Genomic DNA, 24773 nt, shown 5'->3' with positions numbered 1-24773 from the left:
AACAAAGAGAACATCTTATAAGATTCCAGGGAGAATATATTCCAATGACGGTCTCTTCATAAGCAAATTCTAGCGGAGTGTCTGACACCATAAGAAATGATTCTAATATAAATGAATTCCTCACTAACTTCATTCCACACAGCTCCAGGTCAAAAGTACCTCAAGATAGGTCTTCTGTCTCAAGTATATGACGAAGCCATTCTCCTCCGGTTAAGGATTTGGAAAACATTTTTCAGAGGATGAGAGGCATAAATTGTAGTTCGACTCCCAAGAGAGCCTACAAACATCTCCTTAACATTTATATAACTAAAGCATTATGTCTTGAAAACTAGAGGGAAAAAATGACTGCCACTGCTAACAATGCTAGTTATTAAAGTGGAATATATACATATGTGTGTGCGTGCGTGTGTATTAACGTCTTCCCTTTGAATGCTGGTACATAAGGCAAAGGCCATTTCATAAAATTACCTATAACTATGTCTAAGTATAAAATAGGTCTTTTCTTTTTTACCATATAATGTTAAAAATGACTTCTCTGATTTTTCCCCATCCCTGACCCTTACCACTCCACCCATTCCCGACCTTCTAAGAAGTAAGAGGGCAGGGGTGCCCGGGTGGCTCCATTGGTTAAGTGTCTGACTTCGGCTCAGGCCATGATCTCGTGTTTCATGAGTTTGAGCCCCACGTAGGGCTCTGTGCTGACAGCTGGGAGCCTGGAGCCCGGTTCAGATTCTATGTCTCCTTCTCTCTCTGCCACTCCCCTGCTCACATGTACTCATGTTCTCTCTCTCAAAGATAAACATTATTTTTAGAAATAAAAAAAAAAGAAGTTGGGGGGAGCATACTGGTATGACGCTCAAATATGAGTGGAGCCTCAGAGAAGGGCTGCCTGGTGGGGTACCCCAGAAGCCGAACCAGAGACAAGGATCCCCACGCAGGGGAGGTATTAACGGACTGCTCCCCAGGAAAGAAGCCCAGCAATGTGCCATTTCAGGTGAAGCTATGAACTACAGCAAGGGACTTTGGGAGGAAACATTCTCTTTCAGGCAAAGGAACCAGACTGTTGCGCTCCGACACCTGTCAGTCACCTGGCCAGGCTTGCCCTGGGGTGCTAGAAACTCCCAAGGTCTTCCAGCTCTCTACTGATGCCTGAGAAACAGCCCGCAGCCCAAGGTTAGTCCTTCAAAGGACAGCAGACAGGCCTCTGGAAGCAAAAGCAGATTAAAAAGGGCACGGGGAGCACAAAGATTGTGTGAGGAAACCAAGGAGATGTGGGCAGAGCACAGCCGGTACGGTTTACTAGTCGTAAAGATACCTCAGGGCATGGCCTGGCAATTTCAAAGACCTGGGGATTTAAGAAGTTAAGGTGTTTTTCTGGTTTTGTTGGTTTTCTCCAGTCTGTCTCTAGAGTGAGGTACCCTGCCTAAGCACATGGGGACCTTTTCCTTACCTAATCATCCCTGCCGCTAGGGGCTCCTCAGTGGCTCTGGCGGCTAAGCGACTGACTCTCGAGTTCAGCTCAGGACCTCTAGGTTTGTGGGTTCGAGCCCCTCATCAGGATCTGGGCTGACAGCAGGGGTCTGCTTGGAACTTTCTTTCTCTATCTCTGTCTGTCTGTCTGTCTTTCTCTCTCTCTCTCAAAATAAATAAAGAAACTTAAAAAAAAAAAAAACATTTAAGAATATAAAAATTGGGGCACCTGTGTGGCTCAGTCAGTTAAGTATCTGACTTCGGCTCAGGTCATGATCCCACAGTTTGTGGGTTCAAGCCCTGCATCAGGCTCTCTGCTGTCAGGCTCTGTGCTGATAGCTCAGAGCCTAGAACCAACTTCAGATTTTCTCTCTCTCTCTGCTCCTCCCCCACTTGCTCTGTCTCTCTCAAAAATAAGTACGTTAAACATTTTTTAAGAAGCCTTAAAAACATAAAAACCATCCCTGCTTCTGAACCCAGGCTAATGCGCATCCACGTTCTGATTACACATACCTCTGCCAGGAAGCCCCCTCTACAGGAGGCATTTCTGCACCTCATCACCCGGTCTCCATTCCAGCTGTCCGTACCCACTCCTCGCTACCCAGGCCCCCTTTTCTGAGCCTTAGCAGCAGGAGACAGATAAAGACACAGAGAATGAAGGAACTATTCTAAAGACTTGAGACACAGGACCTGGTCTAGTCCATCCGACTACCCTACGAGGTGTGCACAATGGTGGCACACGTTTTAGAGATGTGGAAAAATGAGACCAAGAACTTAAGGGACTTGCTCACAGCATACAACAAGAACGTGGCCAAGCCTGAACCCAAACTGAGCCAGACAGAGTGGAGTCTCTGGGACAGGAATTTCAGGATATTTCTCAGAAGAAATGAGTCTCAATCAATCTATCTCTCTCCCCTCTACTTTCTCTCTCTCACAATAAATAAGAGACTAAGAGTAATTTGCCCATGGTCATATAACCCGTAAAGGACATAGTGAGAATGTGACTTCGGCTCAGAGGACCCCAAAACCCATACCCCCCCGTGCTATTTCCTATAAAAGGAAAGCTCGTTTTTCCCCAGCCAGCCTGGGGTGGCGGGGCCCTAGCGGGGCTCACTCTTAGCCTCTCGGGACTCACACAAGGACCCACGACAGAACTAAAGCACTGCAAGTTAAGAAAGAAAAGGCCTCCAGGAGAAAGAGAGTGTTGTCTGTCCCTCCCTGCCCTGTGAACCTTCCAGAAAGAGTAGTGCAACATTCACCCCAAGTTTTGTGTCCACCAAGAGGGTGTTGGGATCAAAGTCCCTGGGTGACGGTGCGACGCTGCCCTGAGGGAGATGGATACCAGTGTGGGGGAGGAGAAAGAGAGCTCTGTACAAAGAGGGAAATGGCATAGGGAGGAGATCAAAGGTGGTGAGCAGAAGAGAGGGGGCCCAGGATCTGTCTGTCTGCCACCATCTTGGACACCACAGCCCTAACGACCAGGACAAAAGGCGTGGGTTGCAGCCTGCAGGACCTCCTGCCACACCGAAATGGGCCCCATTAAAGTCAGAACTGGGGCGTGCACCTTGCAGGAGGTCTCAGGCAGCCAGAATGGACCCCACAGGCTAGAGACCCAGCCCACAGCAGCAGGTGAAGAGGTAGCTAGCTGAGAACTGATCACAGGAAGACCCCCTGTAGGGACCAGAAGGGCAGGACTGGAACCAGAGGCAGAGGGTCTAGAAGGGTCCAGGGGGCGGGCAGAACCCCAGTCCCGAGGGAAGTAGGCTGGAGAAAGGCTCGTGCACAGTTGACATTACAGCAATCCTTTGTGGGGACTCCCCTGCTCAGGGTAGGATGTTTGCCAGTGTCCAGGACATGCGCCCTCCCCCCAGCTATGACACCTGAAGCGGCTCCAGACATTGCCAAACATCCCCCTGCAGGGCAATGTCCCTTCCACTTAAGTACCATCTGGGTTAGCGGAATGATAGACCTAGCATTGGCGGAGCACGCGGTATGGAGGGCACTGTTCTGCTTCGTAAATACAATCTTGTGTGACTCTCCTAGCACAGATATGAGATGGGCACTACTATACCCATGTTTTACAGGTGGGGGTGAGCGTAGGGGGCTCGGGGCACTGAGATGTTAAGCAGCTTGCCTTAAGTAACACAGTGTGTAATTGGTATCTGAGCTTCCAAATGGGAGGGCTCCCTCAAGAGATGGTGCTCTTGACCAGTATGCTGTGTTGCCTCCCGTTTCAAAGATGAAAGAGAGGTAACCAAGAGGCATAAACCACGATGCATCTGACTCTTGGTTTTGGCTCAGGTCATGATCTCATGGCACATGAGTTCGAGCCCTGGGTCAGGCTCTAAGCTGACAGCACAGAGCATGCTTGGGATTCTCTCTCTCTCTCTCTCTCTCTCTCTCTCTCTCTTAAATAAATAAACATTTTTTAAAGTGCTGTTTGCAGAGCCTAAGCATAGGCTGTCTTCAGTTCAAAAACAAGTGCAAAATAAGGGTTAATTTCTGTGGCTTCAGGAAGGAAACAGTAGGGGAGAAAGGGCGGAGACTCTGGACACTGAGCCCTGATCTGACAAGTCCTCATCCGGCCTCCCTCCTGCTCCTCTTTCCTTCTCCCTCTACTCTCTCTCTCTAGACATTGTGACTCGATCTTGTTTACCTTCCAAAGAATCACCTACTACCTTTATTACCTAAACGATGTATTGTCTATTTCTAATTCCTACATAATAATATCACACACGTACTCCCTGCAGAAGTAGGTGACATAAACAGAGGCAAAAACAAGTCATCCAAGGCCCCTATCTCTGACAAAAAGGGCAGAAACAATACATCCCAACTTTTCCAGGTCCATCCGGCCTGCCAACAGCCTTTACTTTCTTTTTCTCTGAATCAGCTGCTCTCAATAAAACGAAAACTCCGCCGTCTACTTTACATGTGAATTTCTCCACGATGTTTCAAGTCCTTGATTTACAAAATTGGGATATGTACCAATCTTGTCGGGAAGATGCGTACAGCTGTAGAGTGCTCAGGCACACAGCAAGGTAATGTGCTTTGACTCTGAGTGCAGTTGCTGGAGCACCGCACTGTTCCAAGACAGGCATTTGAGTAAAAGCAGCAGAGCCAGGCTCCCATCAAAGAATTCCCTCGAAGTTGCAGGGAAATTGCAGTTAACTATAAGGTTTCCCTCAGTGAATAAGGCAGAAATAAGAGTGGGGCTATTAATTTTAAATGAAATTGCTTATTTTACTCTTGAATGCAACTAAGGAAAAAAAGAAGTACAATACACTCTAGCTGTGCACAAGTAAATAAAGCCCCAGCTTGCACCTGGGGAGGCGTGCACGACCAGCACTTAGGGATTTGATTACAAACACAGAGAGCCAAACCATTTGATCCAAACATTTTGGAAGCTGGTGCAGGATAAAGAAACTATCAGAAACCTGCCTTTACGTCTACAACAGCTGTGATTTCCGAGAACAATTCAGAAAACATCTGGAACCCAGCAGTCGACACGGGCAATGAGAGAGAATGCAGTGATATGTTCCAGGAGCTCTGGGTCTGGGCTCCGTCCCTGACACTACCCTGGATCATGGACTCTGTGCAGCGGTCTGTCTCTACCTGCAAAAGGAAGAGGGTGTGCTCATCGGTACCTTGCCACTGAGATCAGGATAGACAGGTACAGATATCCCCAGCTTTGCCAAGCTTACGTTATCCATGTTTACCCCAGACCTACATTAGTGCCTGTTTGTGCTAACGGGAAGAAATCCAAAGGGGATTTTCACTTTCATGAAAGAAAGGCAAAAAGCAAAACTAGCGTTCAACATTTGTTTTGCAAGGAGCCCTTCAGAGACGCAGCGTGCACCCCCCGCGGCAAAGGGCCCCGCCAAGCTCCTTCCCAGGAACCACACTTGGTGTGTCAGCTGCCAGCCCCCCAGAGTTTCGAAGGCATCTGCGAGCATGTGTGCTTTATCTCGATTTCTTTTGTGCATCCGTTAGCAAGATGTGTCCTCAGGCATCAGAAAAGCCCACGAGAGATGATGTTTTGGGTCTGGCAATGCTCCTAATTTTTTCTAAGGAAATAAGGATGCTAAGTGAAACAAGTCAGGGAAAGACGAATACCATATGATGTCACTTATATGTGGAATCTAAAAAACAAAAAACAAAACCCCAACAGTGAACAACAATAAAAAAAAAAAAAAGCAGAAACTAACTCCTAAATACAGGGAACAAGCAAGTGATTACCAGGGGAGAGAAAGGCAGGGGGATGGGCAAAATAGACGAAAGGGATTAAGAGGTACAAACTCCCAATTATAAAATAAGCAAGTCAGGGAGATCAAAAGTACAGCACGGGGAATATAGTCAATAATATTTAATAATGTAAAACAATCTCCACATAAATCAACAGCGATTGCATCTTTGCGTTCTACCACTGAGTTTATGAAGGGCTCCCAGGATGCTCTGGTTTCAGAGTGTGGGAGAAGCCTGTCTGAGTCACTGCTCACGGTGCCCCTCCCACGTGCCAGGCACTGACCTGAGACCCCACATCAACAGAGATGAGCTTCCTGTCTCTGGAAAGACAAAAACCAGGACCTGAACAGAATTTCAAATAATGACATGTCACGGAGGAACCGAGGTAAGGGAGCGGACCAGAAGGTGATGGGAGGAGAGAGCTCCGTCTGTTCCGACAAGGCATCTACGAGGGGTAGCCAGGAGAGACAGGCAGAGGCAGAGGGAGAAATAACAATTAACAGAACAAAAGAGTTACATTGAGAACCACAAGACCATCAGACCTGAAGGAATTCCAACCTACAGAGCCTGAGGAAGAGAAAGCCTTCCAGACAGATGTGGGCAGAGAAGGCTGCCTAGAAGTAAAAGGCAAGACGGTGTGCAATAAACAGCACTCCCCTCGGCTGTAGCAGAAGGCAAGCAGGGACGACCCCTGGGCTTCTCTGGTCCTTGTTCTGGGCCCTGGGACCAACAGCTTTCAACATAGTGTTTATGGTGCCTCTGACTCATTGCCTTCTAAATTCCCATCTTGTTATTCTGGCAATTCTTAAACCTTAGGGCACATCAGAACCACCCAGACACGTTGCTAAAATACAGACTCTTGGGACCTCGCTCATGGTTTCCAGTTCAATGAGTTGGGATCTGAGTTAAGGATGTGCATTTCTGACAAGTTCCTGCGGAACCAGGATGCTGCCCCCATGCAGGGAGCCGCTGTGGCCCCCAGATCTAGTATGTTCCGCCTGCCACTCTAGATTCTGCAAAGAAACAAAACGCAGATAAGCAGTATCAACCTGCTTGGTGAACTCTGGTGTGTATTTGAAAATCCTGTTGCATCAGATCCATTTTTATGAAACTGCTCTAAATCCTTTGCACCTGAGTACATGTTACATGCACCTCTAATATTCTGAATGCCTAGTTGCCTTGTAATCATACATTTATCCAAACTGGTCCCCCTTTCCACACACAAACCTCACCATCTTCACCGTGGCTTGTTTGAATTCAAAAATCCAAATTTGGCCAGTAGAATTTAAGACTTTCAACCACTTGTGTAACTGAAGCTTGAATCTGGGGCTTTACTGAAAACACATGAAACAGTTTATCGTCTCTGAAATCCCTTTTGTCAATCCCCAGCGAATCCTCAAAGTAAGATTATTCTTTATTCTCTCAAACCGAAACTTCATTCCCGGTGTGTGCGCAGTAAGAAAGAAAGCTAACAGTGCCACCTCATTTCACTGCTGAATAATATCTGGCAAACTCCCCACTTGGCTCGTAACCCAGAAGCCTTTGCACCAGTCAGGGCAGCTAGCCACGCAGCATGCCAGGGTCTTCCGTGAGACCACCTGGAGTCCACCAGTCACCCACTGCAGTGTCTCACTGTGGGCAGGACCCCGGAGACCTTTGGCCCTGGTGATCAGCCCCACTGGCACAAGAAGCCACTAGAATTCTTCCTTTTCAAAGGCTTCTACTCCTAAAGAGAGGGGGTTTTTGTTGGTTTTTTTATGGCTACCCCCCACCCTCTTCATGAAATCACCGTGGTGGGCACATCTAGACAACTGAAATTCCTCTCTTCTTCTCAAATCTGGTAAAGCTTATTTTCTCTTGTATCCCTCTCATGTACACTAGTGTATTCCTTTATTTCATAATTCAAATACCTCCTCCGTCTTTGTCTCTCTCATTTCAAAACAGCTCCCTGATCAATTCTCTATTCAACTCGGGGGTGGGTGTGTATCTTCCACTCATTCATGCACTCTTATTTTTTGGCAGTATGTACATGGGAAGCCAAATTGGGAAGGGGGAGGGTAGCTTCAAGGAGAGAGCTTTGTGCTAAAGAAAAAGGGTAAATGCAGATGGGTAAGCTTATGCGCTGGGAAGGTGTAGACAGGAACAAGCCATATAGTCTGCTTACCATGGTACCCCTAGAGAAATAACTCCTAGTAGGATAGCCAAAGGAATAGACTTTGGACCAGGCAGTGCTGTGTGGTCTTGGGCAAATTACTTAATTTCTCTCAGCTGGCTTCACTTTTACTGCCTCTAACATGAAGCAAATACTCTCTTACAGGACTATTACGAAGACTTCTTAAAAATGCACATTAATCCCTGCCCTTCAGCAGAATCCCCAAACACAGGAAGCACCCCTTAAACAGCAACCCACTACTATTAACGCTGATACTTTTAATGCTGGGTCTGGGTCCAAAATTAAAGTCTTCAGTTTCTGTGTTACTCCAACACCACCATCACAATAGTCCACTTGAACTTTTCTGACATTAGAGAGATTCAATGTTTAATGTTAACCACTAACATGGTGGGTCGAATACAATCTTAACATTCTAAACTTCATTCTAAACCAGTAACTGATGTCACCCAGTCTTTCAAGCAAATTGATACCATTGGCAAAATAAGATGCCTATCTGTACAAAATGTATGTGGATGGCAAATTCGTGAAGACAGAAAACAGATCAGTGATTGACTGGGGGTGGGGGCAGCGCAGAGACTGACTGCAAGAGGGGCCCCAGGCAATTTGGGGGTAAGAGAAATGTTCTAAAATTTGATTGTGGTCTAAAATCATCAGAGTGTACATGTACACATACAGTGGGTGGATTTTATGATATGTAAATGATCCCTCAATAAAGCTGCTAAAAATAATCCATCGTTTTTGTACTGTACAACACATTTCAAAATAAACAATTATTTCTGATTTTATTTTAAAGCTTTTTCATTATCAGCTCATCACCATGACTGTCAAGAATCTGTCCGAGACCATGAACATCTTCCTCCACAGACTAACAGGGCTGTTAGCCCAGCTTTCATTCAGTCACATTGTTTTTGGAAAGACATCTTGGGATGCAGTATCAAAGTCATGAGCAGGAAGCATTTATAGGCTAAGATGATATTCTGCCTCTGATGGCTTTGCAGCCTGGACAGCAAATATTCAAGTTGGAAATGAATGGTTTTCAAATAGAAATCCATCATCAGTGCTTAACTTCTACACATTTTAGGAACCAGAAAAGGCACTTTGCTCTAAATACTTCTGATGTATTGAAATCAAATCATGAAAGCAGTGGGTCTTTAAAAATGCACAGTGCTCTCCAGTAGCAATGCCACAGTCTACGTAGTCTTGGGTGTTAAAATGAAATGCTGGGAACAATATTACTAAGATTTCACATATATGCATCTGCAAAGAGTGGACTTCAATTATTCTTCCTGTCTTGAGAGCACAGATTTTGCTTCAGCTATTATTACAACTGTGTTCACCATGATTTCTTAACATAATTTAAATGCATAGCACTCTGTTCAAACTTGACCAATCCATTCTTGACTTCTCTGTAGGCCTGTGGTTGCTCATTTAATGAAATAAACTGCATTATTATGGAACTTCAGACTTATGTTTGCCCTTCCTGTCCACAGTTAGCCCCCACAGAAGTCATGCTGGGTTCTTGCTGTCACTCAATCTCGCTCTGAGTCACACTTGGCAAAGCCACGCTGGGTTGTGTTGGGCTCTGTTCTAGGACCTCATCGTTACTGAAACTCTTTCCACCTCATGCTCTTCGGTTTGGCTGGGAAATGCTTAGAGTCTTTTAATAATGGGATATAATAAACTTGACAAAAGGCCATGTTTCATGCTATTTGTGGACCCTGCTATGTTTGGGTTGCTGAGGGCCTCACAAACTTGATCTCCAGTCACGACGCATGTTACAATCCTCATTTACGACAACAACATAGACCTAGTGTATGGTACAGTGGCAACCAAATCAGAGCCAAGGCCCTTACCCATCTTCTGTGATGTACTCTGAGACCATCTGCTTCCGGGCCCCTCAAGGGCACTGTTGAACCACAGGACTTTGGATTCTCAGGGCAATCTCATGAATTCACACTGATACTGTCTAGAGTATAGAAGCCAGGATAGATGGAGTCTGATGGCCTATCATATTTACAGGGTCGTCACATAAGAGCTGCTGCATTTGGGTCATGTCTCTTCACACCTCTGGTCCTAAATGATCTCTTCTGTAAAACGCAGATGATCTGTACTCCTTTATTCACTCAGCAAGCATGAAGCATAAATGAGATTACACGTATGTTCATCTTTCCAGCCAACGAATAGAAGTTGCTATCACACCTCATTTTTATAAGATATAAGACACACAGTTGCACAGCATATAAGCCAACTTATGCTCAGACCGAATTTACTGAGACTCTACTATAGAATTTATTCACAGAAGCATATGATCAGTTGAGATGAAAAAGTTGTTTCTAGGATTGGGTGTTCTTGGGTTCCAAGAGACAATATGCCACACAAAACCAGCCTTTAAATTTTCTGCTTTAGTTTGGCCAATGTCGAGGTACAAACCTGATAACACAGTATTTTATCATGAGTTTGATGGGCTCTACCATCTCATAATATGTGAATTTTTGGATAGTCAAAATTAGCAAGCTATTATCATAAGCGTGACAGGATTTTGTTAAGTGAGAGTTCTGGCTATGTCTGCAAAAGGAATTAAGAATTTGAAGAGACTCTCCTGTGACTATTTCCATTAATTCTAGGCTTGCATTTCTCAGCAATCAACCCATTTACTTTTCAAGGTTAACCAACTTAAGAGGTTTTGTGTTGCAGAACTTAGGATGAGACACTTATTTCAGTTGGAAGACACATATACTTCCTTGGAGAGACAATTAAGAATCACAGATTATTCAAATGAGAAAGTGCTTTTCAAGACTATCTAATTCCAGTTTTTTTAGGTGAAAAACTAACATGTCTTCAGGGGCCAGGCATATACTACAAGCAAGGGGGTGTGAGGTAGATAAAGACGGTAGGAGTGTCGGGGCTGAGATGGATTTGTGGGGCACAAGGGAAGTCGACAAAGGTGTGCCATGGCATCCAAATTCATCTGTAAAAAGTCTTCTGGCCCAACCCAAGCATGTCTCCAAGCTCTGCTCAATCCAGTTACAGACATCTCCCATTTTCAAAACTTTTAAACTTAAAAAAGTTGGGGGGAACTTGGATGGCTCTGTCGGTTAGGCATCCAAATCTTGGTTTCAGCTCAGGCCATATTCTCGCAGTTCATGAGTTCAAGTCCCACATGGGGCTACATGCTGACAGTGCAGAGGCTGCTTGGGATTCTCTCTCCCTCTCTCTCTGCCTGATCCCCGCCACTAATAAGTTCTAAGTAAATAAACTTAAAAATAATAATAATAAACTTAAATGTTGAAGTATCCAAGGACTAGGAAGATAAAAGAGGCTTCATCTCATCCTTTCTTTGACAAAGAATTGTCAAGCACCTGCTGTGGGCCAGGCCTGTTCAAGGCTCCAAGGATACGACATGGAGCAAAACAGACACGGGTTTCATTTCCGTGGAACTTTCCATCTTCTGGGGGAAGCAGATGTCCAGTAAATAATGACCCACATACAGAAATTCAAACTCTGAGGGATATGAAGACCAGTAAGTACACAGAACTACAAATCAGACACTGAGAACTGGAAACGTGACCCCAGCCCAGGTATGCTGGGCCCAATCCATGCTGGAAGAGTCTCTGAAAAGAGCAATGTCTTTTTTAGCATATATTTTAAAACCACAGATTTAGGTGTTAAATAATTCGGGGGTGAGAAAGAGATGCATCTGTTATAGACCAACGCCAGAGAAGTCACTTAGTATTTGGTAAATCACTAAACAAACAACTCTAATCCACAGAATGTTGATGAATTACCAGAAAAAAAGAATCAGAAAGTACTTGAAAAACTTTCTAAAACTATTCAAGTGTTAAGATGCTAACATTTAGGAGAAAATAAAGACACAAATCATTGGTAAAATGAGGGAACAGTTCTTTAAAATGGGACTTTGATTCACTAGGGACAAACAAAGGCCACTGAAATCTTTTCATCAAAAACACCCAAAAGTACAAGATGAGGAAACCTTTCTAGGTATGATCGTGCAAAGATGCCTTAGGCATAAGCAGCTGTATTTAATAACAATTTGAATATAGCAAAAACACAGCTTTATTGTTAGAAGAACTTTTATGATACTAAGATGTGCTAGTCTCTAAAAGAGAATGCACCTGAAACCACTGTGGGTATATGGGTATATGGCATAGGGAAAATGCAAGTATATAAAAAAAAATCAATGCAAATCCATATAAAAGGAACAAAACTGTATAAGGGTTCTGGGACAATCAACTAAACCACAGGGCACATACAGAATGAGCCCGCTCTCAGGTCACACAGATCCGCATTTGAGTGTGCCAGCCCAATGTTTTATTTTGGGCAAGTTGTTGACCTTTCTTGTGCATCATTTTCTCCATCCAAAGAAGTGGTATGATTACAGTACCTACTTTGTGAGATTCCTTTTGTTTATTTGTGTTTTTCTTAAAGTTTATTTATGCTGAGAGAGAGAGAGAGAAGGAAGAGAGAGGGGCAGAAAGAGAGAAAGAATCCTAAGCAGGCTCCATACCATCAGCACAGAGCCCAATGTGGGGCTCAACCTCACGAACCATGAGATTGTGACCTGAACTGAAATCAACAGTTGGACACTTAACCAACTGCGCCACTCAGGCACCCCCACACTTTACAAGATTCCTTTCTGAAAATAAACAAGAGAGCGGATGTAGCATATAGTAAGACAAATACAGTTAGGAGTCATCATCATCACTAATGACCAGTAAAGATGAAGCTAAAAAATAACAATTACTACCTCCACTTTATAAAGGATGTCTGTGAAGATGTGAGAAACTGTTCTCCGTATCCAGAAGGGGGAAAAAAGCAAAAAAAAAAAAAGAAGAAAAAAAGTGAGCCTAATTTGAGCAAGAAAACTTTTCCCCTTCACGATGATAAAGCAATGGACTGAACCACAACAAGCAGTTGGAATGAGAGTCAAGAAGAAATGGGGAAACATGTCAGAGGATTTGAAAACTCACCAGCTAGGGTTCACCTTGACGTGATTTAATAAGCTCCAAGTTCATCTGGCAGAGGATGCCACTCTTGCCAAGATAAATAAATGGCATCCTTGGATTAATTTCCATTGATCGTCCTGAAAATAATGCGTAGGAAGCCAGAAGGTGGAGACCTGCTCTGTGGTGATCAACGACAGAGAGGGTCAGGACCTCAGTGCTGGAGCCAAAGGAGACGACAAACCACAGAAGAGAAGGGGTCACTTGAAAAAGGCAGCCTACTCTGTGATGGACAGTAGTTTTTTCATACATTCAGACCAAAGTTCTAGCAATGTGTTCTACCTGAGTCACCTCTCTGCACATCTTGAGGTGGTCTCTTCACCATAATGTTTCAAAATTAGTTCTTTCAACTTCTTCATTTCTGAGAGTGCATGAAGGTAGCTTGGATGGCTTAAAATAATCATGATTATATTACACGCAGATAGAACTTGTGATCGAAGTAAGGTACTCTTCAAATACCAGAATTTTCCAAAATAACTTCTTTTAATTTTTTTAATGGTCATTTATTTTTGAGACGGGGAGAGAAAACACAAGCAGGGGAAGGGCTGAGAGAGACAGGGACAGAGGATCTGAAGCAGGCTCTGCACTGACAGCAGAGAGCCTGACTCAGGGCTCAAACTCACAAACCATGAGATCATGACCTGAGCTGAAGTCTGATGCCTAACTGACTGAGCCACCCAGGCGCCCCCCTAAACAACACACATATATAATGCTTCCAAGTGTCCAAACTCTATTTCTGGACGTTTTTTCTACTTCTACTGCTCTTTCAGCAGTTACCTATCAAAAAAACAAAACGTTTTTTTGTTTTTGGTTTTTGGGTTTTGTTGTTGGTGGTGTTGTTTGTTTGTTTGTTTTTAAGCTAGGAATTCCCCACCAAAACTCAAAACAAGCATGAATATCTTCATGCCTTAAGCAATGCAATGAAAAAGCAAAGGCTGGATGAATTCATGAAGTAAGCAAGGAGGTAGGAAGAAGTTAATAAAAGATGCTCTGTTCACAGCGGGCTTGTTATTTTATTTGCCATTCCGTTTCATGAGGATTGTTTCCAAGTAATATCCATTTAGCCGTATGCCATTCAGAGCTAGATTAACAAGGAATGGTGTTTCCCGCCACAAGGGAATCTAGGTCTCCATACTAAGTCACGCTAAAACATCTGGAAGGCAGAGTCAGACAGCTTATAACTTTTCATGTCATCTTTCCCTTTTATGAAGAACAGAACATCTAGAAGGAAATTCTGAAGAACAAGAAAAAAATGACTATATCCTGATCGAGGCTACCACTATTTTTTTTTAAAGTCTCCGCTTCCTTTTTTTTACAACATTCTAAAGCTTTTCAGATCTAGAACAAGAAACATTGTTCGTACAAATGCATAACAGACTTCTATATTACAGTTTTATGAAGTTGAGTATTCAGTGAGTAGCCAGAAACTTTGAGCCACTCTTTCACTTTGTGCTGTAGCATACACTATGGGGGGGGGGGGGTCTTCCAACAATTCAGAATTGCAAAAGTTGTCTTAAGTAAAATGCATTTATTCAAAATAAAAAGGGATTCACTGAATGGAACTTCCAGTCAAAAAACAAATTCCCCAAAACTATGTTTCCTGAGTGTCTGTGAGCTCATCTCTTCAGCTCCCGGGTAAGAGGGTAAGCAATGACCCACATGAGGCCCCTGTGCTGGATGGTGCCGGCAGCAGACACTCGGGAGTTTATTGCACTGTATCTTTTCTTGTTTCTCTCCTCCCACGGACATAATGAGCTGCCATTGCAGGCCAAGCAAAATGGTACCTGTCACATTCCGATGTTTAATATTTCTCTGTAAAGGCTGTGGTGACACCCTGTCAGAGTAGCACAAGAGTAATACGGGGCCATCGTTTCTGCCTCGCCGTAATATAAAATGTGCTACTCAGTCACCGGTGATTTAGGCGCAGTGCGTCTCCTGAAGATGGAAGTGTGGGGCTACACAGGATGGATCAGCATGATTGCCAGCCACCTGCAGGGGCAAGTGGGTGGCTGAGCCACCTTCCAGCCCATCAGTGGCGGTAATTCCAGAGGGGCAAATTTCAGAATTGCATCCTTCTTCCTCATCCTGACAACCCTTTTTTCTTTCCTCTCGGTCCAGACTTGGAAGCACAAAGCCTTAATTTATGGATAGAGTTGGGCCATTAAGATGATATACAGTCTATCCAGAAAGGAGATGTTTCCCCCCCGCACATTATCTCATTGTTCCTTGGCCCAGATCAGGTGAAAGCAGGATATTACCAAAATGCAACGGCGTCAGAAAAGAGCAAAATAATTTTTGCTTCACAAAGGTGTATTTGTCACTACTGACGTTTGAATACAATTATTATATAATATATATATAATTAAATTAAACTGGCTGATACTGTAATTATTTCATGTCCTGAGAAATACAGAGCTATTCCTAAATAGTGAATGTCATCTAGCAGTTGGAAACTAAGGCTGATCAGTAGACATCACCAGCATTAGGAGACCAACTGTTGATACATCTTAATAATTTAAGGTGTTTATTTATGCTTCAGCAGGGTGTAAGTCACTACTGTTCTGTGTAGAAGTCAGTGAACTTGCATGGGCCTTAAAGCTGTGTTCGTGAAACTGAATTAGCATTGATGATCTTTAGAGTGGCAAAGATAAGTATTGTTAATTTACTGTATTTTTGATGCTGGCACAATTGATATATACTGACACTACACTCTCAATGATTTTTTTTTTTATACACGAACACCCATCCTTTCGGATCTTGGAATAGAAGAACTCCGACCCGTACTTTCCAAGTGTCCTACCATGAGCTCTGGCCCGCCATTCCGCTTCAAATCGCTAAACTGGGTAAGTGAACACGTTTTTGTTCGTGTTTCTTTATTGTTGCTTAATTCCATCTTAGCCTTCCCATTTTGGCCCAATAACCAAATGCATGACATGAAGCTGGATTCGTAATGAAAGTGTTTACTTTCCCTATGATTAACTTCCCTGTGTAATTAATGCCCCCAAACCCCTGGGCAGCCTTATTACATCCACTCTGCGTTTACAGGCTCTCTGTTGGCTGAATACATTTTCATATGTTAGAAGGAAGAGGGGGAGGGACAAGAGAGCTTCCATTCTAAGATTATTTTTACCAAAAACTGTTTGCTATTAGCTATTTTCATCACTTATATAAAGTGCTATATTGGCTGATCCTCACCTGAGATGATTAAATTGCCAACAGAAATAGGCTCCTATTAAGAGACCATGAGAACATCTTAAGAGGTTTTACCAGAACGGAAGGGGAGAGGAGGCACAAGGACCTCCAAAGAGCTAGGAACAGGGGCAGCACCGAGGCTGTGACCACAGAGTGTGGGAATTCCCATCTCCCCCTACCCAGGAGCGTCCCTGAGGGAACGCAGAAGATTCTCAAATTTTGGGTGTCACCTCAAACCTCTCGGCTGGCCAGGAGGCCCAGATATGTGCCCTCAAACTGAACCGTCTGGAAAGGGGACTCAGAGCTTGATGTGTTCTCTCTGCTTTTTGAAGTCTCTTTGGAAAGTACTCCTCAGCCTGAGCACAGGCTGTTTGCCTTAAAAGGATAAAATATCTGTAGGGGAAAAAAAAAAACACTGTAGCTGGCTGCGGAGACATCACATACCAGAAAGAGAGGCTACCAGCCCAGGACATCCCCCCAGTGTGTCCATCCGCGTCTGCCCCACTGCCCCGCGCACACGTAACACTCCATGCCAGCCTCTGGTACCCAAGGGAACAGTCTCACTGGCTCATGAGGCAGCAGCCCTCAGTGGGTGGAAAACACTTGCAATGATGGCTGCCCCTCTTGTGTGTCATATGTGAACAGCCGCCAGGACTCAGGGGTGCTGGCAAAGAGGAAACACACTTACCTTTTGAACGGAGCTCCTGCCACATCTGCGTGCCCGGGTCCTGGCAGGTAGCCCCAGGGGGCACCAGCAGACCAACAGGTGCAGACACTGGCGCTGCCCCACTTCACAGCGAGTGGGCATCTGGGTTGATTACAAGGACCAAGGAAAGCACTTTCCCAAAGAATGGGAATTCAAGGAGCCTGTAATAACTGAGCCTGAATGGGCCACACAAAAGCCTCTCAACCCTGGCCGCATATCAGAATCATCTCCAGAGCCAAAATAATACACCTAGTCCCCTCTCCAGCCCAGAGCAATTAAATCAGGATCTCTGGAGGCAGCGTCCCAGCAAAGACAATTTGAAAGCTCCCCAGGTAATTCTGACACACGGCCAAGCACCAACGAGTCAGAGTCATGATTACCTGTGTGGGAGAATAAACCGCACGACAGCCAACAGCCTATACCTATAATTTGGAAGAAGAATAAAAAAGATCTTCTACTGCTTTTATAAGTCCAGAGTGCTTCTAGGTTTTTACCAATAGAAATGGTCAACTCTTTAAGGGGGAAGTTTACCCTGGTCCATCACGTTGGAGCTGCCTGGGGAAATCATTCCTGGGGGAGCCTTCCGGTCCCACATATTATTCCTTTAATGGAACTTGGAACTCCCCAGATGACTCTAATGTGCAACTTGGGAACCACTGTCTTCTTATTTTTTTCCACTTCTTCTCAACTATTTCTGCTTCCTGTTTAATTACTGGTGAACACATACACCCCCTGAGAACAGCCTATATACTATCCAGTGGGTTTTTGGCACAGTTGCCTAAACCCCACATCCCTGTGGGAAGCAGAAAAGCCTGGTGGTGATGGAAGTCACCTCCGGAGTTCAAACTCAGGCTCAGCCTTCTACAAAGTGTGTGCCCTTGGGCAAGTCACTTCTCTGAGCTTCAGTGTTCTGCCCTCGGTGCTGTGAAACAGGGATAATCTGGAGCCTCCCTCAGAGGGCCATTCGAGTGACAAGAGAGACAGTCTATGGAAAGCACAGGGACGCAGAGTAAGTGCTCGATAAATGTTAGCCATTACGATGAAGGCAGGCAGCGCCCCCCTGACCTCTTCAGAAACCATAACGCACCAACTGGTCCCCTCATCCTTTCCTCTTCGCTGCGAGCTTCACAAACACCACAAGTCCACTAGGGGATGTTTCAAAGGGACAATTCAAGGCACTCAAAACAAGCAGTGGTCTAAAGGGACACATCCTAATGGTTTTCCACCCAAATCCCAGATGCCTCCCACTCACAGAGAAGGCAAGCAAGCCTTCGATGTGCTCCGGTCCAGGCGCCTCCTCAGTTCAGCTGTCTTCCTCCCCAAAGAGCACTTTTCCTTGTAAACACCGTCCCGGGCCCCAGCCACTGCCTACAAAACCCATCGCCCCTTCCAGTGTGTGCAAACATGGCGCCCCTTTAGCGACGTTCATCTGGTTTTGCCCTTGAGCAGGTCCCCAAATCTCCATTTTGTCACCGCCTCCCCACCGCACACACTTCTTCCCACTGTGCTCCTCGTTTTTTCATACGAGTAACTCTGATTCTAAAATCCATTCAGAAACAAGACCCTTTGGAGAGGATACCATGAGTCCCTCCTTGTGTCAAACGTCTGGTTTGTACATCCACGGCTTTCGTGCTGGTGTTTACGTTGACGTGACAGTTTTGGGGGGAGAACATTCCCCACTCTTACCAACAATCACTGTCCAAGAGTGCAAACGGGCTGCATGGATCAAACTCTCCAGAAAATAAACTCCAAGGAGAAAGCGAAAAGCGCAGTCATTACGGGCGATGGAGAGAGGACTGGTGTCAGAAGGCTGGGGTGAGGAAGGATGGGGGCCTGTCGGGGAAGGAGTGGCAAACGGTGCTGGCACAACAGTTCAGGCTGGGATGCAAAATGCCACTGAGGTGACTGCATAATAGAGCTGGACGTGTCCCGGGAAACGCTCCGGGGCCACATGCTTGTTTATCACATCGTCTTGTGCTGTCCGGGCACGGAAGGTTCCAGTCGGAGGGCTGAGTGATAGCAGCAGGCCCGGCGCCCCGGATGGGCAGCAGCCTGGTGTTCAAATCCGGTTGCTAGGAGACCACGGAGCCCCTCCACTGCTAAGCAGGCCGGGGGAGAATGTGTCCATATGCCTTATAACCTCTAAACAGCAAGAGAAACATCGTGTGCCCAGCTCTTTAGGGAAATGCTGGCACATGGAGGTGGGGCCCGGTGGCGCGAGGAGCCTGCCCATTTCTATTCTTGGCCAAGGCTTGTCTGTTCCTTCATTAGAAACCCCATTTTAGGGGCACATGACTTGACTGTTTCAGAACAGCCAAATAGGGGTTTAGGAAGCTGGTCTCATCCACGACTATCAAGCTTCCCACCGGTTCAATTCAACCACACAGCCCAGGACAGCTACTTGGCAGCCCAGTTGCAGGTGGACAACTGGACAGTCTATCAGACCTGCTTCAAGTTGGAATTTAACTTCTCCATGAAAACCAGCAAGAGGAGTTTGAGAAACCAACTTCAGGTTCAATTGTCATCGTGGGCCCCATCCGCCAAGGTCCCAAAGGGACCTGCACTGCGAATCCCGGTCTTGCAGGGGAGAGCTCTGAAGTGAGAGTAAAGAGAAAGCCTCTTTCTCTAGGAGTGCGACTCCATCTGTGGGCAGGTCTGAACCAGCTGCCCCTCGCTTCCATCAAAGTTTCACCTCCTTGGGCCAATCAGGACCACGGGGCCCAGAAGGCACAGGGCTGAGGGGGCTTTCAGAGACTCAGAGCCTGACTGGAGGGGACCACTGGGTCCTTGTGGGGGGTGGGGATCACATGCACACACACGCATGCTTCTTGAACATTCTAAAGACAAGCAGAAACACACTCTCGCCTACTTTACAAAATAGAAACTGAAATTCTCATTCTGTCTAAACCTGCCTTCTTTACTTCCCACTACAGTATTCTGGAACCGTCACTTGCCATCACTGTCCCTTGTGTCTTCTCCACCGTATGGTCCTGTCCATTCTCACCATGCCCCTTGACTATCCCTACCACTTGCCTAAGTCAGGCAGCCCTTCAAATACTGACTTTCAAATACCTCGCCTAGGGGCACCTGGGTGGCTCAGTCGGCTTTGGCTTAAGTCATGATCTCATGGTTCGTGGGTTCGAGGCCCCGCATCAGGCTCTGTGCTGACAGCTAGCTCAGAGCCTGGAGCCTGCTTCAAATTCTGTGTCTCCCTCTCTCTCTGACCCTCCCCAGCTCGCTCGCTCGCTCTCTCTCTCTCTCTCTCTCTGTCTCTCATAAATAAATAAATTTAAAAAAAAATTTTAAATACCTCACCTCCATGACATGTTCCCATACCATGAAATGAAATGAGCGCAATTCTACTTTGCCAACTGTTTTAGGAACCTCCTCTGTGATGTAACGTTTTCTATACTTTCTAGAAGACTCACTGGATGCAGGGCCTACATCTCTCGGTCCCTAACACCTAAGGTAAGCTGCACATCACAGCCCATAAAAGTACTGAATTGAGCCGCAGGACACATCGGCATTGAATTCCTATCTTTGAATAAATCTATATTTTAATATTATCCCATCTAACATGATACCAAAATTCTAAAATTCTCTTCACTTCCCTACAAAATTTAACATACAGCCTTTAGGAAGATACATTTCTCTTGAGATGTACTACTGCCCAGGTTTTAAGGATCATAAAAGAGCTCATTAAAAGTTAATGTCCCCCAGGGGTGTCTGGGTGGCTCAGTCGGTTAAGTGGCCAACTTCAGCTCAGGTCATGATCTCACAGTGTGTGGGTTCAAGCCCCACATTGGGCTCTGTGCTGACGGCTCAGAGCTTGGAGCCTGCTTCGGATTCTGTGTCTCCCTTGCTGTCTCTCTCTGCCCTTCTCCTGTTCATGTTCTGTCTCTGTCTCTCAAACATAAACATTAAAAATTTTTTTAAAAATCAATGCCTCCCTAAAAATAAGAAAATACATTTCTTTGCATCCTCCATTCCTCCCAAGTATTACACAAGCCAAGAGTGAAATGTTAAAAAACGCATCATCATTCTCTGAAATTCAGCTACCTCTGGGGTGCAAAGCACCAACTGAACAAAAATCCAGAGATACTAACAAGTTTTTACAGGAACTTAAGTCTATGCCACCCGACTGAGATGACAGGGAAGGCTGAGACCACAGAATGGAAAGGATCTGAGAATATTTACAGTAGGTAAAAGGTCGGGATCAAAACACCAGACATTAAATGTCCCAGCCTATTAGAGAGTCAGTTTTCAGGCACGAAAGATCATGAAATAAAATTACTTTAAAAGTCCATAAGAATCATCCTATACATATAACCAACAGACTAACTGATCTCATAAAATGGGCATTTTTACTTTTTTCCCTTTTTAAGGGGTTATTTGCTCAATTTATTTCCAAACCTATACCCTAAGAGTTTTATGTTTTCACAGCAGTGGAATACGGTGCCAACTTCCAAAACAGGTCTTTGGTAACACACATAGGGCTTAAGGGCTATTTCTATGCTGGTGTGAAAGAGACAAACAATGCCCCCCATGCCCCCAACACACACACACACACACACACACACACACACACACACACACGTTCAGCAGGAGGTCCCAGGCTCTGACCGAGCCTTCCCTCCAATTCCCCAGCTTTCAGGGAAAATTCCAAACTGAAAATGTTAAATGAATTACCTTAATAATTTACTTTTTACACTATTTTAACACTGTTTGGTAAGTGATCGAAAATCACTGGAAAAAAAATAGGAAGTCTTTTAAAAATTATAATCCTCAGAGGGTAACCTCAAGTAACCAAAAAGTGAACATACTTGAATGTATCAGATAACTGAACCAAAAGCAAGCTGGGCAGTCACCTGCATCTGATGAAAAAACAACAGAACGCTCCCATGAACGTGAATCTGAAACCCATTTTAGGCGATGGAGATGCTTTCCTTTTAACTTGAATTCATGATAATCTGTGTGTGAGTTCCTGAAAGGTAACTAAATTTAAGTTGCACTGAAAGTGAAATATAAACACTTGTTGCCAGTAAGTCTGTATAATCTAATTATTCATAGTCAGATAAATGGAAACTCAAACAAGTCTTCGTTGGTTTGGCAAGCTTTCCGAATCCTTTGTGGAGCCGTCTTGCACGCTCATTTAGATGCCAAAGGTATCATCATTTTGCACACAATATAACTTCTCCTCCAAGAAAGGTACACTCTGCCACTTGAGCCCATTTTATTCTAGTTTTCTTTATGTAAGTGTGAAAAAAGAACAGATGTTTTTCCAAAATTATTCAAGCTTGGAAGACATTCTATCGTTTTCTTCAATAGAATCCCTCAGAATCACCAAAACCATCCTGGTGATACCTTAACAGCAGACTGCTTTAAAGCACAAGTTATTAAATAAATATCAGAACGCACTGCATTGTTCAACAGATAAAATGTTTATTGTAACAGAATGGTGTGAATTATTTGCCCCATGCAAATTTCATTTTCCACCAGGGATTTGCAAAAAACAAAAAAATCTAGCTGTTCTCCATGGGAAGCACCAAGCGACTTCTACAACTTCCCACATCTACAGCTCGTTCCTCCTGCCTGTATTCCTTCAGACATGCTCTGATCGAATGTTTAACTGGAGCTATCGGCTGGCTTGATCATGCTTCATTATAAAACCTACTAAAATGGTCTTTTTATAAAAGTGGAGTTTTCTCTGTGTTACTCCGAAGTCCTGCAGATCCTAAAATGAGAGCCGAGGCAATGCTTAAGAATGCAGAGAGCTGTCTTTGAGTTATTTTTTCATTATGCAAAACTTGGCCCAGGAGAGATGGCCATGTACCTCGTTAGCTAAAACAGGCGAGCATGTCAGGACTGCAAATTAATTTACTGGAGAAAGTTAAAACAGATGCGAATCGCCCAGGTTTTTAAGGCAGATAGACCTAAGTCTACTGATCAGGGCAACTTGGTGAGGTCAGAATCTCGGAAATGTTTATCCTCATCATTTCTTCCCCACACTCTCGGAGAATACCAACTCCCTCTGAGGCTAACCCTGCCTGAGGAAGAGCTGAAAGCTCTCTGGGAACCAACAGATGAAGGTATAACTCTAAGTTTTCAGAAGTATAATCAGTACGTGCTCGACAGCTCCTCCACATCCAGTAAATACCAATGGAGACAATCACGTGTGTACCCCTTCTCCTTATATTAATTCCTTGTGTTTACTAAGCGAAGGATTCCAAGGAAGCTCACATTATTATGTAACACGTGTCATCCAGCCAGTGTGATGTAGGCAGGAATAGAGTAGCAAAATCTTTCATGTTATCGCTACGGCATTATCTAGCCATTAAAAACACCATCCATTTGGGTGCTCTCCCTCATTCTATATTAATCTGATGGTCCTGCCACTTTGTTGTCCCTAAGGTCCCTGCCTTGAGCGGTGTATAACAAGTAGTGTTCAGTTCTCCTACCCAAGTTATGAAGCCCACTAACATCAGAACACAGTTCTCCAAAGGCAAGAACCAGACCAGAGCGGTTGCATCAGAAGCCAGGAGTAAGGCAAACAATGTGTTCACACTGTCAATAAAGGTAAGTGTAGTTCTCACACTGGACCCTGGAAACACGGAGCCCTCGGGCAGACCCAGGCACCTCATAAGCAACATTATGCAAATTCCTTAAGGAAAATAAGCAACCATCTCCCTCGTGTGTTACGAAAAAATATATATAAATTTTTTAAGTCAATAGACTAGGCTTCCATTTGCAGGCTGTAAATGCCATCCAATTCGGGAAATCAAAAAAAAAAGAAATCTTCCCTTTTATATGCGCATTTGCTTATTTCTGACACTTTGGTGATGACAGCACATCAGGTTTGAGGGGTGCGAGCGAACTGTCGCCAGTAGGTAGAGAAATCAGGGAGAGCCACCGGAGCAGAGAAAGTATGGGTGACAACAGACGCATTTCATTTCAAGTCTGATGAGCCTGCATTTAGGATTTTCCGGCTGGGCAGGTTTGCCAGGGCATTTGGGAGTCGGGGCTTTTTATTCCTCTTCTCACGCTCGCTCACTCGCTCACACTCACACACACACACACAAACACAGGGCCGGACACACACCTGGGGCGCGTTCAAACTATGTACAGTGGGTGGCACACATGAACGTGTATGTCTATTTTTTGAAAACAGCTTGACATCTGACAAAGACAGGAAGGCGACGGAGGTGCAGCGAGCGTGGCTCGGAGAAGCGTGCAGAGCGCGCAAGGAGCGCCCGCTAGAACGAATGCAACATCTCGGAGCCCGACACAGACATGGCAAGCGCGAGGGGCGGGGGCCGACACACACGACAGAGACCCGCAGCTCCCCACCGCCGGGGCGCCGCTCCCCTGCTTACTGTGGGCTCTTGGGGTAGAAGGGCAGGGTCACGTGGCTGAGATCCTGGAGGTCGAAGGCGGTGGGCTCGGCGGAGATCGCCTGGCGCTTAGTGCGCGGCTCGCCCTGCAAGGTGCCGGCGCTCTGCTTCTGCGCCTGCTGGGTGGCCGGCCGGATCACCGAGCGGTACTTGTCCAGCTCGTTCTGCAGCTTCTGGATCAGTTCGTCCTTCTGGTCCAACTCCAGCTCCAGCTCGTCGATGAGGGCATCCCGCTGCCTCAGCTCCTCGATCTTCTCCTGGAGCGCGTACTGTAAATCCCGCAGGGTGCCCATGCTCCGCCGGGCCGCCGGGCCGCCTCCCTGCCGCTGCCGCGCGCCTGGGGGCTCGCTCCCCTCTCCGGTCAACTTTCCCCAAAGTCGCCGCCGCCGCCTCCCGAGTGCAGACGCTTCCTACTCGAGCCCGGAGCCAGCCAGCCCTGGCTTCTGAGCATGCCCAGTCCGCCGCTCCGGCGCCGACTTTCCGCGCGGAGCCCCACTTGTCGGGCCGCCGGAGAGAGGCTGAGCGCGGGGGCCGCGAGGCGGCGGGTCCGCGCCGGGACTGAGCCGGGAGCCGCTGCG

At 45.6% G+C, this 24773-nt stretch overlaps 1 protein-coding gene across 2 annotated transcripts in view; it reads right to left on the bottom strand.

Annotated features, from left to right (window-relative positions):
* Positions 1-24773, bottom strand: part of PRKG1 (protein kinase cGMP-dependent 1) — a 1238870-nt gene that overhangs the window by 1125743 nt on the left and 88354 nt on the right. Inside the window, exon 1 of one of the 2 annotated variants that reach the window (XM_029931712.1) lies at positions 24178-24488. The exons of the other annotated variant lie outside the window; for it this stretch is intronic. Coding sequence (XP_029787572.1) covers positions 24178-24488 — 311 coding nt within the window. Of the gene's footprint in view, positions 1-24177; positions 24489-24773 lie in introns of those variants that run through there. 2 annotated transcript variants of the gene reach the window in all.

This window comes from Suricata suricatta, chromosome 2 (assembly GCF_006229205.1).
Source record: "Suricata suricatta isolate VVHF042 chromosome 2, meerkat_22Aug2017_6uvM2_HiC, whole genome shotgun sequence".
Classification (NCBI taxonomy): domain Eukaryota; kingdom Metazoa; phylum Chordata; class Mammalia; order Carnivora; family Herpestidae; genus Suricata; species Suricata suricatta.
Note: the sequence above shows the minus strand (reverse complement) of the source record. Positions and strands in the feature narration are given on the sequence as shown.